Raw genomic sequence first — 18,687 nt, 5'->3', positions numbered from 1 at the left:
ATGAAAACAAAGAGCAATACATTATCTTATACAACTTGATACTTTAGTGACCAATTAGTGATATTAGTATTTTATATACAAAGTAGTACAAAATATTACAAGATTAAGAATTGATAATTATACTTCCACCAATTAATGCAAAGGAACAAACACTTAATATAAAGATTAAAGAGTAAGTACCAACATTGGTGGGTAAAATAAGATGGTGATGTAAGAGGGCAACTAACGATGGTGTTTTTATACTCCTCGTCAATCGTCATTTCTTGAAATTATAAATTTGTATTTTATAGTAATTCACCTTTTTTTTTCTCTCTAGGTAAGAGAATCCATGTTGTTTGTTATGATTATGATTTATGAATCTTATACTATACTTTACTCAAAATTCATTTTTTCTAAGGTGGTCAAACATATTTGTCTTATGCCAAATAGGTGTACCAATTTGGTTAACTAGGGTTGCTCCATCTATTTTAAATAAAGATAAATATTGCAAAATTAATCTTATCAAAAAAAAAAAAAAAAAAAAAAGAAAGAAAAACAAAGATTGCAAAATTACATTAAAAGTAACTTAGCATTAATTATGTTATTACAAAATGTTTTTAATCATGAAAAGTAAAAAAAAAAAATTGTTATATGGTTAGAGGGTTATAAAACTTGTGTCTTGATCATATAAAATTTGTCATTTAGCACCATAAATAATTTACTTTATGTGACTTAGCCCCTTAAGTTTGTTTAATTATTATTGGAAAGTATCATTTGTTTAGTGACATCTTACTTTCGATTTTTGCCATGCCAAATAGCTAGCTTACCGATCAACAAAATCAACTTCCGAACAACCAATAATTATTTAGTGTATGATGGAGCTATTATTTTTTATTTTACGAGATTTGAATAATTAAATTTAGAATAATTGTTCTCGTCAAACAAAAATAAGGAATAACTATTGCATGATCGGCCTTATTAGAATTGGACAGGACAGTTGACTAATTTTTAATTTTTGTTGAGATAAAGATACTGTTATTAGCCAATAATAACTCTAAGATAACATTATACCATACGAAGTAAGTTATGTGTGCAATTATTGAGACAAAGGTGTGTTTGGTTGCAAATATTTGGACAAGAAGTCAACGTATAGTAGCTTCCAAATTAAAGAGAGATTAGTTGTTTGATCATTTAAGAAAAAGTCCAACAATTTATATTAGGAATTTTTTTTTATTTTTTTTATTTTATATATTTAATAGCTAATCCATGTTAGGTATTTAAATCGCAATTTTATAATATTCATTGAATTACTATCACGTTAAACGACATTTTTACTCTTACATGGTATTATTCTCTCTTTTCTATCTAGCGAAACCTCTAAACTACTTACCCACATTTCCAATGTCCATCCACCACCATGCCCTAGCCTTTTCTCCCTCCTCCACATCTCTTCCATCTCACAACTTGGTCTCCTACTCTCCTCATCCAACCTAATGGTTAAAATATAAACAATGGTGGCAATAGGTATATTATATTTCACTAAGGGAGTTTTTATTTCAAACTATATGAGTATGATTTAAAAATAAAATTAGTTCTCTTGAATAGTTCAAGAGCTATTTTTGTACTCCAATATGTTAAATTTTAAATTATTCAGAAAATGATACTTATAAAATAGAATTATTTCTAATCGGACACGTATACAATAGCCTCATGAAAATTTCCTCTACCACATTTAATATCAACTTCACTTTAACAGCACGATCCTATCTTTATCATAATTAAGGGCTTCTTCTCTTCAGCTTAATTTCAGTTCAATTCAGTTTAGCTTCAATCAGTTCAATTTAGTTCATTTCAGTTCCTAATATCCTTCTCTCATAAACAATTTATTTCAGCTCTATTCAGTTCAGTTCAGTTCAGCTCCAATCAGTTCACTTTAGTTTAGTTCAGTTCAGTAAATCAGAACAGACCCTAAGTGTCTAAATCTATTGATGCGAGTATGTGGCACGCAAATAAGAAGCAAAAAATTGATGCCCCACTAGTTGTCCTCCCATACCATGAAAAAGAAGTTCTTTAATGTAACTTGTACCTGTTTATGTAAGGAAGTAACGATTTGTGTCAAACTGTTAATGTCGTAATAGAATCCTTAAAGCCCATAAACTGATTAGTCTAGTCAATAACATCGGATTAGTATTATCACTTAACCCTCGTTACTACTTTGCCAAAAATGAAAAATAAAAAATACGTAGTATATACCTAGTCAAATGCATTGATATAATCAAATTGGGACTTGGCTAATACAATATTTGGGCAAGATCAAGTGAGATTTGGCGCATGGTTGTGATGCCCTCAAACACTAAGAGGGCGGCTGACTACCCACTTTGGTACAAGTCAAGCACATCCCTTTCTTTGTCTACTCTCCTGTCTTTTTGGTTAAACATAAACACAACACTAGTATAACTCAATATTTTATTCAGAATTTTATTTAGAAATAATTCTGTACAGATATACAGTTTTTGAGTATATCCTATAGTTTTATATTTTGCCAATAAATTAATGTTTAGAAAAAGGAGACTATGGTGGGATGATAATGGTGAATTTCAGTATTTTAGCCTTTTGAGGAGAGTTTATCTTTCTTGGTGCTTTGAAGGAGGCAAGAATCCGTCGCTTTTGGAGTTCCTTAGCCTATTATTGGCCCATTCTTTGCAGTAAAGCCCAAGATTTTTCCCAGAAACAGATTTACTTAGAGAGAGAAAGAGTGAGAGAAAATTGGAGATATGCTCAAAAGCTAAAGGTTTTTTCTTCAACCCTCTTTTTCTCTTTTATTAATTCTCTTAATTTGATGGGTTTTGTACTATTTTTACTTTCAATTTTTCTGGGTGTACTTTTATTGATTTATAATGTGATAAAAATATGTTCTTGCTAATTTGGGTATGTATATCCATTTCTTAATTTGGGGTTTTGAGGTTGGAATTCAAGTAATTAGCTTGCACTAGGAAAAAATAAAATCATGTATTTAGCTGGGTTGTTGTTAATCTTGTTTTAGTATTATGCTAATTGAAAAGTCTCAATTTCTGCTATAAGTTTACTGTTTCTGGATTCAGTTCTGTTAGTGGTCTGTTTTCTTTCCATTTCTGGTTGATTTGAGATTTGACTTCTAGTGGTAAAAAAAATTGCTACTCTGGGTATCAAATTGCAGTTAAAATTAGGTTTTATAAAATTAGATTTTGTACATATTTTGGAGGTTTTCCTGATAACCTAAGCATGAATATCTGGTGTGGCTTACATAGTTTCCCTAGACATGCCGTTGACCCTCTTTAGTTATTTATCATCATAGCTTGCTCCAAGTTGCCGGATCGCGTCTTCAACTGGTTTTTATTGTTGAATCTCCTTGTACCGCGTCTTCAATTGGTTTTTGTTGTTGAATCTCCATGTACCTTTACATTCACATTGATCCTATTTAATTTCGATAATAATAACCTATATTATATACTTCATATGTCATAGATTGGTTTTCTTTTCTCTATTATTGTGGTCTACAAGTTTGTAGTGATTTATGGAAATGCGCATAAATATCCCAATCTGTTTGTTATCTATGTTAGGAATTAATAATGTAAAACGGCTTGGATGACGTAAGTCTGTGAGACCAGTTAGAAGAAAAATAAATTTGGTTTGGCTGCGTCTCTTCTATATGCAATGGATTTTTTTTAGCAAAAAGAATTAAGGGTGTTTCAAGTAATCTCTTTTAAATCCAGCTTCTTACATACCAAACCTTGGTTATCAACTATGGTTCTGGAACACTGTAGAGGATGAGCAAGTGTGTAGATTTGGAATAATCTCGAGTTGAGAAGCTTCAAACCTTTTCAAAAACTAACAGGGAGACCCCAAGTGCAAGTTGTGGGATTTCATTCTGGTCTAGGTATAGTGTTGTATGGATGCAGAATTTAGTTTGGCTTGGCATAAGTATATTTTGTGGAAAAATTTATGGCTGGTAGTTCTTTTGTTGCTTGAACTGTATGGTAACAGTAGGCATGTGTCAACACTGTCCATGATCATAATTTTTCGTCGACTAGAACTGGACTCTAGGTGCTGCCTTTTTATTTATGTATTTGTAGAATGGTGGAGACGAGAAAGGGTATCGTCCTTTTAGTCATTTCAAATTGACCATATCGTCACTTCTACAAATTCGATTTAAGAGGAATTGAGAAAAAACATTGCGGAAGTAGCACTGAGTGCATGCGATAGTAACAATGGAAATTGAGATACAATAGATGCTGTTGTCTTACAAATTATCTGCCACTGAATGATTGTTTTCAAGTTACTACATGGGTGATCTTAGCCTGTGGGCTGGGGGGGGGGGGGGGAGGGATTTTGATCACCCATAAGATCATAATAGCTAGGGTGCTGAATGAACATGAGGAACTTGGCTATAGATAAACAGATCAGCTATGCCTGTGTGTTGGGGGTGGGTGGTTGGCAATCTACACCAGATCATATGTTTAGCTTGGATGTTAACTTGTTGAGTAAACGCGAGACTTTAAAATGCAGATAGACAGAACATCTATCAGTTTGTGATACCAATCGATTACACCTCTAGCATAAGTTATTTTCCTGATTTCTCAATTGTTCTAAGCTATCAAAAAACCATAGTCTGGAGAACGTTCTCTTTATATTGACGTACTGGAATTTCTGTCACAGTTATCAACAAGAAATATAGGATCCAAGAAGGAAGCAGATTCAAGTGTTGCTATATCAACTACTCATTTCGCTTTAGCTGCCAATTGTGGTGGCCATCCATTAAACTCATCCAGAATATCCTAAATCCATTTTTCAAATTTGAAAATGGGAGTTCCTGCTCAATGCTATCAGGGTGCAAAGTTGTTAGATTTTTCATTTCAAGATCAGGATTCATGTTCAACTCAATCAACTGGTCAATCTTATACCAGCTCTGCTAGCTTTGGAGAAAATGACCTTCATACTCAAAGCATGAGTTTTGCGCAATCAGGTAATAATTACCGCTACTGGATCCAATGCATGCTTAGATTGAGTTTGAGTGGCTTGCTTGTTGATATCCGTAACATTTTCTCTCTGCTCAAGATATACTCTGTTCCGTGCTAACGTGCCCTTAACGACTCTGTTCCGTGCTAACGTGCCCTTAACGACTTGTGTATGTTTTGAAATTAGAAGTATGGGTGATAATTTTGTTGAGAAAAATATAATCATAGTAAGTAGTAAAGTTTGATTTGGAAGGGTATATAGAAGGAATGAGAGAACATTTATTTTTGTCATCCATTTGTTGTTAATTCCATCCTCTATAAACTTCAGTTTTGCTATCATGAATAGCTTTCCTTTTGCCATTGTTGCCTCTGCCAACAAATCTGGACATCAATTTCTTTATTTCTTGTCCATATGACTTGCTTTCGACTGAATTATTTTAATGCCTGTACTTGAAGAAAAGTTAAACCTCGGAGATTGCTCTAAATCAAAGAAGAAGATTGTTTTGGGAAAGAAGCAGTATTTGCTAGTTAAGATTTTACATAAGAATTGGTTGTAAACAGTGGGAACTTATGGTGCAACAGTTTTGCTTCGTAGGCTCATTGCTAATCAAGTAAAATTCAGACTGGTGAAGTTATATGCATATGATATGAAGCATTGATAGCTACTATAGCTGTGTGGGATCTATTTTCTGCAACTTACACACTTAATCTTCTTTTATGTTGATGATGTTGAGCCAAATTCTTCCTTTTCTCAAGCAAGTCTTAAACTGTGGTTATATGATTGATGACACCCTACTTCTGCTCAACATCGATAAAGCTGAAACCAATGCGACCACTTTATTTGTAAATAAAGCCCAATGAGCTTAATAATAAGCGAGATGTGCATGTAAAAAAATCAAATCATAGCATTAGCTTAGTGATCACCAAATAACCGACTCCTGAGCTCTTTACCTGTGCCTGTGAATGTGTGTAGGCAGTGTAGCAAACTAGCAATCATTAAAGTAACAGGCTCACTGCTAATGTAGTCACCTTTGTGCTATCTATGCTAGTTTTAGTACGCCTCCATTTTGTTCAAGCAATAGTTGTAGAATGGAAAAAGAAAGAATCACTTCCAAATCATTAGCCATTTGCTTATTCAATCTTTTACCTTGCCGTGACTCTTCATAATTTATTTTTCTAAATGCTAAATATGAAATCCACTTCCACTTCAATGTGTTTCTTCCTTTTGCTTTCTCTTTGGTTCACGTGTAATCATGTTTGCTGCGGGTTGCATATTAAATATTTCCCTCTATCCCTAATTAAGAAGCTATGTCTGTTTGATTCTGGGTGTCTATTAAGATATTGATTTGAACTTCCACAACTACCCTTCACTGTTGATCTTTACCTTACCACCCTAACAATGTCGTGTCTCTTTGATTGCTCAATTGAAGTTATCATTTAGGGTAATTTTGAACGTTCAGAGTTTAACTTACTAAATTTAAAACATTGGCCTATTATCTTGGGACTGCAAAATGTAGAGGTGGCCTATAGTCTATCATTTAAATGTTTATATGTGTATATAATATAATTGTTTGAGTCTTGTTAGGTCTTCAGTAAATTGGTAATTGTGCTGTTATGGTTATGAGAGGTTATGTAATGAGAGATAGCGGATTCAAATAGTAGCTGGGATACTTATGTTTTCTTCTTCATCCAGGTTATAATGTAACCCATGGGAAACATGAAAGTAGCGAGTATAAATTCAACTTCTCAATGGGAACTCAGGATTACACCTTACCCCCTCTGCAGACTGATTTTAACCAAGCCATTGTAAGTGTATTATACGACTTGGTATTATCAAACTACCAACTATGATAATGATTTTTAGGGATCCATTTTTATTTATGATTTTTTATAATTCATTTCAGCCTCAGTTTGCTGTCACATTTCCTGATCAACACTACAATGGTGTAATGTCAACATATGCGCCTCAATCTGTGGTAAGACCACTCTTTATGGGGAATATCAGTTAACTTTATGGGAAAACTACCTTTAAAAACTGTGTCGAGTAATTTAAGATACTAATTTCTTTATAATCTGTAATCTTATCTATTGCTAAATTGCTGGTGATCTTAACTATACTAGCATGAGTGCATGACTAGTCACTGGGATTTGTTGCCCATCTTCTGCCTCGTAAATGGTCTGATATAAGAATGGTTTGGGCAATTATATGATGGCCTGGAGCGTATTTGTCTTAGCCGAACTATGATGATAAGTAAAAGTTTTTAGTGGTCCAAGCTTTATATCTGTGTTAGGATAGTGGATTGCATTATTGCCACTTGTTTACATCAGTATGTGTCTAATAGATTCTAGCTCTAGTTCAGTTGTGGTCCTTTCCAAACCTTCTTGTCTAAGCTGAAGTCAGGTACGAATAATTTGTTGTCAGTGTTTAATATTTGGTTATGGATTGTTAAAGTTGGCACTTAATCTCATTTGTGGAATAATTGGTTGTAGTAGAAAATATTATAATCACTTGTTGCCTATTATAGTGGTGAAAGACCTTGGAATAATTCCCGGATTTTTATTAAATTACTAAAAAACTTAAGTTTGACAAATCTAATTGTGGTATTAAAAAATCTGAATTTTCCTGTGAACCCCTCTTTTCCTGTTGAGTTGGGTTTGTATATGTGCTTATAAATAGTGGGTTGAGTGTTCTTTAACCGGATCCAAGTCCATGTATTAAATGGGTTGAGAATGTCCATTCAAACTTCCTATACATTATAGAGGTTACTATAATTTGACCCATCTCCCAGAGTCCCAGGTTTAAATAAGTGGCGTTATAATAGCACTTTTTTTTTTTGGTTAGGATCGGCCATAGGTCGAATCTGAATCGGATTTACTGACGTTTATTCTGATTCAAATTTTTTAAAATTGGACTCCGAATGTAAAATTGGATTCCGAATGTAATTTTCAGAATCAAATTGGAGTCTTTCCCTCAGATTGGGTTGTTATTGAATCAGATTCGGGCTATAACACCATTTAAGATAGTATATAGTACTAGTTCTAGGTTAGACTATGCTTACTCTAATTTAGTGATACAAACTTTATTATCCTAAAAAACTTAAACCTATTATATGCTTAGGTAGCAGTAATAATTGGATTGGATCGGATTTTATGTAGTACTTATAACATATATTGGATTCTGTTTGGTTTTTGCATATTTTTGGATTCATATTGCATTTCTTTCTATGAATTGTGTAGGAATCGGATGTTGCCATCCCCTTTTTTGGATTTTCATATAATATGTTACATACTTCGTAGAACTTCACGTCTAAATATCAAATGGTTTAAAATGTCATTAATGGTTTTTAACAGTTTAAGAAGTCATTTTAGGCTGTAAATCTGAACCTTTACTTCAAGTATTTCATTAAATGGGTCAAAATCTCAACCCAAATATGTCTTTTTTGTGTTCTCTTCGGGGTGAGTTGGGTTTGGTATTTGAGTTGCTAACTTGTATTGGGTTAACTTCTGCCAAGTCCGAGTTGAATCTTTTTATATAAGCATTATTATTACTATTATTATTATTTTGAATAGTATACAAGTGTCATTTTTGTTGGTATATATGCTTCTTTTCTTTCCAATTTTATTGATTGTCCTTTGCTGCAAGATTAATATAAGTGGCATGCATGGTGATCTACTTAGGTGCCCAAGGACATTGTTCTGTACTATTACCTCTTTTTATATCATTAACTTTGCATCTCTTTCCTTTAATTAAAAAAAAAAAAAAAAAGAAATCTATTCTATCTTCATATTTTACCGGCTTTGATTATATATAAAAAAAAATTGCTCGGTGTCATGCTTATATTAAAGTTTTATTTAAATACAGAACTTTGGTGGCATTACTGTTAGTTATTCACTATTTTTAGTAGGTGTGGAACACCCAAGTTTCTGAAAGATTTGATACTATGTTATCTAATTACTATCTTTAGTAGGGTAGAATTTCCAAGTTGCTCAAATATATGATTTTTTTATTTCCTCGTGGTTTCCACGCTGTAGATTCTACGACTAATGATTTCTTAATTAATGCCCTAATTGGTCATCCAACCAGCATATTTATTTAAAGCACTGTGTTTAATGCCTCACCATTTAAGATCTTTCCTCTATCCTCTCATGAGGTGGTACTTACCTGTGAATCATTTTGGGTTACTCCCCTTTACCCAGATGATGGGAATCATGCCTGCTCGAGTTCCTCTCCCTCTTGATTTTTCAGCAAGTGATCCCATTTATGTCAATGCGAAGCAGTATCATGGTATCTTAAGGAGGAGACAGCATCGTGCTAAGCTTGAGGCTCAGAACAAACTTGCCAAAAACCGAAAGGTACTGAACTTGCCTATATTTACTGCAAAAACATGCTAGAATGAGGGTATGTTATATGACATATTGACATGTAATGTATAGATTCTTTTGTGAACCCTCTTCTTGATGATATTATTTCTCCAAGAGGTTTTAACAGCTTTAAACAATCCTGGGCCTCTCTGCTCTTAAACATGTTAGGATCATAGCCTTGCTGTACTGCTGCTCACTAGTATTGTACATACTACAACCCACCTTGGAGGCTTCATGCCGTGCAGTGCCTTGAACAGGCTCGTCTCAGGCTGTGGGAATTGATAATTACACATAGCACTCTATTCAAAAAGTTACCTCATCTAAAAGTTTTTGCTACCTCTTAATAATGTATTTTGTCAAGTTTTTTACTGAGCTTTTTGGTGCAACACTTTTTTTTTTATTAAAAAAAAAAAAAAAAAGTCTTGGTGCTAATTACTAGTTTAATGCTACTACAATCTAATGATTCGACTTGTGGCGTTAAGGGTGCCTTGCTACTGTCAACAGCCTAATACTTCACTGATATTTGCAGCCATATCTTCATGAATCCCGACACCAACATGCATTGAAGCGGACCCGAGGGTCTGGTGGGCGTTTTCTTAACATGAAAAAGCTCCAAGAATCCAACCCTACCGCTCAAACTACCAAGGACCATAACAAGGTTTCAGGCACAATTTCACTTCATTTGGCTGGAAATCCATCAGGTTCTGAAATTCGCAAGCAAGAAAACTATGGAGAAGGCACCTCCACAACTTCTTGTTCCGATGTCACTAGTACCTCCAACAGTGATGATATCTACCATCCACTGGAGTTTAGGTTCTCTAACTACTCATCAGGCTATGGTGAAGCTGTGCTAGGTGGTGGTAGCACGGAGAACTATATTTGAGGGGGTGAAAAACAGCACCCCGATCAACACTCCGGTTGAGAAGTCACCCGGAAGAGATTTTGGTGGTTGATCATCATTCCTTAAAAGGGAAGTCATCCTTGGCTCAGTTACTTTCTGCTTTGTGTTGAGTTTTATAAGCTGTCTAATTTTCGAAGTGCAGAGATTAAGTTCTCCCTAATTACTTTCTGAATGATGTGACAAATAAACTTGGTTGGAAGAAAGTGGATTAGTATGGTGATTTGTTATTATGGGATAACATTATTATCATTTGTGTAAATTTACACTTTGATTAATTTCAAGCTGCTTGTTGGACATGGAGCTTGGCAACTTTAACTCTTTTACGAGTATTTTATTTGTATTTTGAATATGTTGGTTCATAATTATACTAATTTGACCATTTATTTTCTTTTTACTTGTTGATGAATAGGTTTACTGTAATTTAATATTACAATTGAAATGTATAATGTGTGTTTTATTATTAAAAGGATTTTATTTTATACTCTATTTCACACAGTGTAAGTCACTAAAAATACTCAATTTTCATGGAATATAACCTTTTTTGAAAGCACTGTCACCCTTCCTTGTACCTAAGTTTATACGAAGTAGGGAAAACAAATTAAGAACATATTTTTTCCATTTTACCCAATTCACTAGTTAGTAAATAAATCTAGAAGTTTTGGCAATTGATGTCGGATTAACTTACAAAGATCACGACAAATTAACTCTAAGCTTAGAGCAAATCACTAAAATCCTAATTACAATTGGGATAAAAAAAATAAATAAAAGAAAAAAAAAGATTAGAAAATAATCAACTAGTTTCTTACAATTGGCAACTAAAATAAAGTAGAAAATATATTATCTCTATTTCATATTATTTGTAACGATTATACATAAAATAGAGAGGAAAAATGTCTAATCGTTACAAATAATATGAAACGAAAACTCAAGAATTAGCAAGACATTGAGTCACCGAGCCTCGAAGAAAAACCCATTTTTCATAATATGATTTTTATCTATCACAAATCAACTTTGTTTCGAGTTACTGGGGAAAACCCCTTAGCTATAGGGAACAATTTATTTTTTATCATATTTATAATCTACCGTCATTCCTCAATCAAACTGCAGAGTATTAAATAGTTTCATTTATTTAATTTGTATTATAGAAATAACAAATAGTAGTTGTATACTTGTACTAGGTATATGTTAATATGTTATGGTATGAGTCCGGAGTTCTGGTCTTGTGGAAATCAATAGTAATAAACTTAAAACAATCATCCGTAGTACTAAGGAAATGACTATTCAAGTCTAAATTCAGTAAATTGTGAAATGCTACTATCCTTGCCTGCTTGGGCCTTGGACCATGGACATAAAAGACCTATGTCGATTGTTTACACAAGCCAAGGGAGTTATTACCATAAATAAATTAACCAAATTTTCATTTATTGAACTTCCACCTATCATCTCCATGGGTAGGAACTAGGAAGGGGTAATTCTTTTGCTTAAGTTGCTTTCCATGACTTTCCAAACCTTTTGAGTCATTTTTTTTGGTACAATCCTTTCTATCAATGTATTTGGATTAATTTTTGAAAAATACTGTACATAGCCCTATAAGGAGCTTAAAGTAAAAAATAAAAATATAATACGGAGTATTAATTTAATTACACTAATTTGCACGTGATTTTATCATGTTTTTGTAAATTAATACTTCGTACCAAATTAGAAAAGATATTTAATGCTTAATCTTAGCTTAAAAGCTACAAGCCTACATGAAGTATATTATTATCCTTAATTTTTTAGTTAGAGCTTCACAATACTATTCTTTTAAGGTAAGTCTTTTTGCCCATACCCTGTTTGTAAGAATTTAGAAAATTCCCTTTTTTACCCTTCATTAAATAACGAGCTAAAAATAGGTCGATACAAGCAACCTAGGGTGTGAAACTAATCTACCTAACTAGCCTTAAAAACTAAGAGTTACTCGTACTGCCTACCTTTTTCAATATTTTTTTTTTTTTTTTTTTTTTTTTTCAAGTTTAAGATTGACAAAAATTATCCAAATTAGTAAAACTTGAAAAAAATTACCAAAAAAAAGTGGTGAGTCTTGACTAGTCTCGGACTCGTCGCCCACATATCCAATATAGTTAACCCTCATTCTCATTTCTTAAACTCCCCCCATTATTAATATTTTTATTATTCCCCCATTTTTTCTTTTTTTATTAATTTCAAATTTCTCTCTCCTTCTTCAACCTCCTGACTTTCTCAATTTTCTCCATTTTTATTTCCCAGAAATTCTCTGTAATTTTTTATTTTATCGGATAATTCTCTAGAACAATGGATATTGGGGCGCAGTACAACCCTCGAACTGTTGAAGAAGTTTTTAGAGATTTTAAGGGTCGTCGTGCTGGTTTGATTAAGGCTCTCACTACTGGTTTGTCATTTTTTTTTTTTTGGTTTTTTTTCAATTTTTTTTTTCTGTGTTGTTGGTTTCTGGTGTCCAATGTTGTGCGAAATTCCCGGGAAAAATTTACTGGATTGAATTTTTTTGAATTATTATTTTGAATTTTCTACGCATGGTATAAATTATGCTTTTTTATTTTAATTCTTCTGATGTAATTTTTGTTAATTCTTACCTTTTTGGTTTTTTTTGGCAGACGTTGAGGATTTCTACCAACAGTGTGACCCAGGTTAGGGTTTATCTCTCTCTATGTTTTTATTTTCATTTCTGTATTTCATTTTAATATTTTTTTGTTTGGGTTGAGGTTAGTGGGTTTGAGTTAAAATGAAAGTTGCGAATTTGATTTTGATAAACTCGTTTGAATTTCATTGAATTGTTTTGATTTGATGCGGGTGATGAGTGTCTGTTCATTAAAGTATAATTGAGTTGATGTTAACTTTTGTTTGTACTGTTTGAACTAGTTTAATTGCTCAGTTTTTTGATTTTGTGCTTGTGTGCGATGGTTGATGTTGGAAATTTTTGTAAATGTTGTTCGCAAAAAAGAGAGAGAGAAAAAAAAAGGGGAGGTATGTTAAAGAAACAGGGTGATTTTGCTTGTTATTGGTATGTTTGACTGTTTTGCGCGGGGTTTGAATCATGTTATGAGATTTTGATTTTGTGTCTCTGTGAATATGGAATGTTTTCGTTTATAAGAGTCCCGTGGTGTTTTTGGATACATGCAAAGCTATGAAATTGGGAAACTATTGTCGTGTATTCGTGTCTTTCGTTTTAGTGGTTGAATTGAAACACAGTTGCTGTGTCTTGTAGTATATGGTACAAGTATGTGTTACGGAGTAATGTTTAGGTTAGGCTGGTGATAAATTGTATACTCCGTCATTCATCTTGCTTCGTGAGTAGTTAATTATGCTCCAAAGGATTATTCTTCTGCTTGTTTACGAAAATGCCCCTGTAGAATCAGTGATTTTGTTTGCTATTTGGAGCTGTCAATGTTTGGTGTAGCTTGCCTGCATTAAGTTTTTGTCACTTATCGAGTTATCATCTGAACAATAATTTGTGTGCCTGTAATAATGTGTGCACACATGGTGGGTACTTTCCGTAATTCTTGTGGTTGGTTATTAAGTGCGCAGTTTTACTGGTTTTCTTTGCTGTGCAATTTGATTGTATTATATTTTGTTCCCATGTCTTATGCCATGGTGAATCAGATAAAAGACTTTGACTCAGTAGACTTCGCCTCCAGTTAGCATAATATGATTTAACAAGGGTTTGATGAGGTGTTTATGCAAGTGAGTGCACTAAGTTTATTATCATTTTTGGATTGCAGTCTTTGTAAATCTATGTAGACATGTTTTGCTTATACATGCGATACTTTATTTTGAAGATTTACTGAATGTCATTTACTGAAGGAGTATTGTTTCTAGCTCTGTGCCTCTGTCGCTAATATACATGAGTATTGGGGTTCTTTGTTTGGGAAACTCTCATGACTTTATTATGTTTTTTTGTCAATTTATTGGTCAATTATGAAATCATTTTAAGATATTGAAAGATGCATGGTGCATGATTTATGCAACTATATTTATTTATTCAGCTGTAATGCATTTAGGTTACTATTTATGGCAATTTTGCGTACTTTATAACCTCTCTTTGCGATCTGAATTATACTAATCTGTTACTCGTATGACATTTACTGGCTAGTTCACAATGTATTCTACATGTGTTCCTTTTACCATCCTTCTAAATTGCGTAACAATCTGAATGAATTTATGCTGCTCTACAGAGAAAGAAAACCTTTGCTTGTACGGATTCCCCAGTGAGCAGTGGGAAGTCAATCTTCCTGCCGAAGAGGTACCTCCTGAGCTTCCTGAGCCTGCTTTGGGCATAAATTTTGCAAGGGATGGGATGCAGGAGAAGGATTGGCTAGCTCTGGTTGCTGTTCACAGTGATGCCTGGTTGCTTTCTGTTGCATTCTACTTCGGAGCTAGGTTTGGGTTTGATAAAACTGAAAGGTATTGCATATAACCCTGTTTTGATTTTGAATTTGAAATTGTGCAATCAGACGCACACCCCCCCCCCCCCCCCCCCACAAACCTTCTCTTTGGTATAATTACACTGAATTCACGGTAGCATTTGCATGATCATGTGTAGTACCCCGGTAAACATGCATACTGCATGGCATTGACATGTTAGTTATAGAGTCTGTGGTATGGTCATAATTTTGAGTATTTTGTAATTTAAGTAGTTTATTGCTTGATATTGGAGCCATTAGCTGGTGTTGGTAGCTCTTCTTTTTTGTACCAGTACCAGTGAACTCTGATGCTCTCATTTTTGTTCTTAAATTTTCTTGAAGGTAGTTCAGCTGAGTGGTGTGTGGCTTTTTGGATATTAGAATGGAAGTGTGCATTGATCGATGTATTGAGACCCAAATAGTTACAAAATTGGTTTTTCTTGATAGATGGAGTACACATGCTGTTCAAAGTTTTACTAGCTGTGTAATAGCAGCTTTTTGGGCTGGTTTCCCTCGTCAAATTATGCTGTGTTGCTTTCAGATGTCTTGAACGTACTTACATCATGGAGTTTGCACTAATATTTTCCTCTCAATGCAATTAGGGCCAATGAATTCCTTTCAACTATACTAAGAGGGAATGATGAGCTGTTACTAATATTTGTTGCTGCTGTTGGAGCAGTACAGTCCATTGGCAAATATGTCTATTTCGTAATGTCATATATGTAGTATCAAGGAAGTAGCATCTATGGTCTTTCATTAGCTAAGTTCTTTATTTGGTTAATGATCTTGTCTGGGTTTGTGTCTTTTTATTTTCTTACTTGATGAAAGGGAATATGGGGGTTCATCTTATTGCATCTTTCTTTTTGTTGAATATTAGTTGACTTGTGTGATGTAGGAAGCGGTTGTTTCATATGGTTAATGAACTCCCTACTATATTTGAGGTTGTGACCGGCTCTGCTAAGAATAAACCAGTGAAAGAGAGATCTTCGACTCCTAATCACAGCAACAACAAGCCAAAGTCAAACTCTAACTCCAAATCGGTAATGATCCTTTTATTTCTGTTTATGTCTTGTACATTGATGTTTACTTTATTGGGCACTCTTTCTTGCTCTATGTGTTGGTTACTAGGTTAAGGTATGTCATTTAAATACTGCAGACCACATAATAACATCTTTGTAGTTCATCCTATCTGATTTCTTTTGCAATGAACTTGTGATAGTATTTGTTCAATACTGCAAGGTGCCAATATTACATATTAGTAGATACTGAGTCTGTGTAGTGGTATTGATGGTGTGATTAATGGGTTGGTCGAATTGGCTTTTATCTTTGGTATTGCAGTTTGTTGCTCCTTTTTTTATTTTTTTATAAGCTGCATGAATTGAGACAAGGATTATGGGTGCTGGGTCGTCAGCCACATAAAATGATCAGGTGCTGGGTTGCTTTATTAATTAATTATTTATTTATTATGTATATATTTATCTTTATTCACTCTTTTTGTGAAAGCAGCCCGCAATCATAGTTCATACAAATATATTTGTTTGATGTATACGAGTAATAATTTGGGTTCGTCTTTCTCTGTTTCCTGGTTTGTATGGGGAATGACTAGATTCAATTAGGTAGCGGGATGTCTTTTCTTGGACACCAAACCTACTTTATATTTTGTTCAAGGGGAGAACATTTTCTTCTGATATATCAGCTTATTGGTTTAATGTAGCAGCAGTTTCTTTTCTATCTTCAAAGTATGTCATCTTTTCTAGTAATTTAAATGAGAACTTGAAATTCAAACCTTGGATTGCAGGGCAACAAGTACTCAAAGGTTACTTCACAGAAGGTGGAGGAAGAGGAGGAAGGCTTAGAAGATGATATGGATGAGGATGAGCACGGGGATACTCTCTGTGGGGCATGCGCAGAAAGCTATGCATCGGATGAGTTCTGGATTTGCTGTGACATATGCGAAACGTGGTTCCATGGAAAGTGTGTGAAGATCACTCCCGCCAGAGCTGAGCACATCAAGCAGTACAAATGCCCTTCTTGCAGTAACAAGAGAGCTCGACCGTGAATACATGAAACCCACATTGTTGCCTTACATGGGGTACCAAGTTAACCTTCGCTCCTGTCCATTAGTTATGTATGCTCTTATCGGCTACAACTTGTGCATGTCTCTAGAACTTCTCTTAGGATCTAGGATCTTTGGTAGAGGACCTGAAAACTTCTTAAGCCTGTAGATTATACCTCATTGAGGTGTAAAAATTTTCTATTATTAGTTTAATCCTAATTATTGTCTGCAAACATAATTAGTTCTATAGTACTTAATTTTGCAGACAAGTATGTAAGTTTTTAAGTAGATTGCATCAACTTACTAGGATTTTTCAAAGAAAATGATGGAAATTATTGCGTTCGTGCCACTTTCAGGTACAGTTTTTCTATTTTGATGTCGATCATCAGTTCTTATTACCATGATAGAGGGCATGATTTATCCCACACCGCCTTCAACAATACGTGAACTGAGTAGTATAATTATATGAAATGAAGAGAGTATATATTAATAAATAGAGAACATGGGCTGTCTTTTTATGGGCCTGTTCTGATTGACTGAACTGAACTGAACTGAACTTATTAATTAGTGATTTTTAACTACGAATTAGTGGTCTTTGATTATATATTACTATACCTATGTGTATATACAAATGTACTATTTCATATGACATAATTATAAAATTTATAATATAATTATAAATTTATGGAAAATATATTAAAAACTTGAAACCTCTAAATATTTTAAACACATATACTATTTAATTTTAAAATAAAATAATATTATGACAAAAGAACACAAAACACTTACATGTAGCAGAAAAACAGCTATGGATATTGTCCGACAAGAAATAACTGATCAGATATGGGAATTAGTTCAGAGGAATGCCGAGGTAATGGAGGAGCTTGGTGGACAAGAAGAAGACGAAGAACTAACTGACTATGAAAATTAGTTTAAGTTGTGTAGTACTCTAATTTTCTCAATAAGATTAACAATAGAAATGTGTATCAAAAAAATAGAACCATTTGAACAATGAATTGTATCGATATTATTATTATTATTAATATTAATTATTGTTATTATTATTATTATTATAATTAATCATTGATTATTATTATTAGTATTATTGTTATTATTATTATTATTATTATTTATTCATGATTATTATTATTATTTATTGATAATAATAATAATAATAATAATAATAATAATTATTATTATTATTATTTGTTGCGTCGTTGTAATAAGAGCTTAAAAGAATGAAATTTGGCTTTATATCATTAGCAATATCATTAGACATAAGAGTTGAACTGAACTAAACTGAGCTGAACTGAACTGAACTGAACTGAACTGAACTGAATTTCAACGGAAGAGAACAGGCCCTATATTTAGTACCTATATTAAGAGAGTATCAACATGTCTCTGTATATTTGGCGAACCTTTATCTTTAACTATCATGGTTGGTGAAACTATACTCGATATGTATACTTATTGGTAAGTGGGTCTGAATTTTCTTATGAAAAGTTGACAATAAGAACAACTTTCCTGCATTTGCACGACCTGAAAAGAGATTAATCAATTAAGCTTAGACAATGGTTGTAGATTCTTTAGACCTAACTATTACTTTGGATTACCTGCAATCCTCGTGTGAATTTGAGAAGTTAGGTCAGTTTCTTCTTTATGAACTTTTTGAGATGGAGGGTGTACATTCTTACTAAATCGAGTAAATTTTATTGATGAGAATTGTTTTAATTGATAAAATCTGGTTTTTGCTGATAAAAATTGATTAAATCAAGTAAATTATATTGATATGAATCGTTTTAACTAATTAAAATTGGTTTTTTCTGATAAAAATTGGTTCCATCATTCCATCATACTACATCGATCAAGGCTGATACGTGATGATCAATACTGATTGAACTACAAATCAAAACTGAGTTTTCTCTGAAATGTCAAAACAATTTGATTATGGTTGTTATG

The 18,687-nt window shown here is 33.3% G+C and overlaps 2 protein-coding genes across 2 annotated transcripts; both read left to right on the top strand.

The window, feature by feature from the left end:
- Nucleotides 1–2,234: 2,234 nt before the first annotated feature.
- LOC145570146 (nuclear transcription factor Y subunit A-3-like) lies at nt 2,235–10,630 on the top strand. Its single transcript, XM_081629154.1, has 6 exons — nt 2,235–2,770; nt 4,675–4,981; nt 6,667–6,779; nt 6,878–6,949; nt 9,171–9,326; nt 9,865–10,630. The coding sequence occupies exons 2-6, from the start codon at nt 4,819–4,821 to the stop codon at nt 10,216–10,218; spliced, it is 858 nt and encodes a 285-aa protein (XP_081485280.1). The 5' UTR covers nt 2,235–2,770; nt 4,675–4,818; the 3' UTR covers nt 10,219–10,630.
- A 1,735-nt stretch (nt 10,631–12,365) lies between these two features.
- Nucleotides 12,366–17,051, top strand: LOC145571761 (PHD finger protein ALFIN-LIKE 4-like). The gene is made up of 5 exons (XM_081630794.1): nt 12,366–12,643; nt 12,867–12,899; nt 14,445–14,673; nt 15,568–15,712; nt 16,471–17,051. The coding sequence occupies exons 1-5, from the start codon at nt 12,547–12,549 to the stop codon at nt 16,729–16,731; spliced, it is 765 nt and encodes a 254-aa protein (XP_081486920.1). The 5' UTR covers nt 12,366–12,546; the 3' UTR covers nt 16,732–17,051.
- Nucleotides 17,052–18,687: the final 1,636 nt, after the last annotated feature.

Source organism: Chenopodium album, chromosome 12 (genome assembly GCF_948465745.1).
Source record: "Chenopodium album chromosome 12, dcCheAlbu1.1, whole genome shotgun sequence".
In the NCBI taxonomy this organism is placed as follows: Eukaryota; Viridiplantae; Streptophyta; class Magnoliopsida; order Caryophyllales; family Amaranthaceae; genus Chenopodium; species Chenopodium album.
The sequence above is the reverse complement of the archived record's forward strand: the minus strand, read 5'-3'. Positions and strand labels throughout refer to the sequence as shown.

Coding starts and splice junctions, on each gene's coding strand:
- LOC145570146 (XM_081629154.1), top strand. CDS start 4,819: ATGGGAGTTCCTGCTCAATGCTATCAGGGTGCAAAGTTGTTAGATTTT. Junction 4,982..6,666: donor CATGAGTTTTGCGCAATCAG/GTAATAATTACC, acceptor TTCTTCATCCAG/GTTATAATGTAACCCATGGG. Junction 6,950..9,170: donor CATATGCGCCTCAATCTGTG/GTAAGACCACTC, acceptor CCCTTTACCCAG/ATGATGGGAATCATGCCTGC.
- LOC145571761 (XM_081630794.1), top strand. CDS start 12,547: ATGGATATTGGGGCGCAGTACAACCCTCGAACTGTTGAAGAAGTTTTT. Junction 14,674..15,567: donor GGGTTTGATAAAACTGAAAG/GTATTGCATATA, acceptor TGTGTGATGTAG/GAAGCGGTTGTTTCATATGG. Junction 15,713..16,470: donor CAAACTCTAACTCCAAATCG/GTAATGATCCTT, acceptor CTTGGATTGCAG/GGCAACAAGTACTCAAAGGT.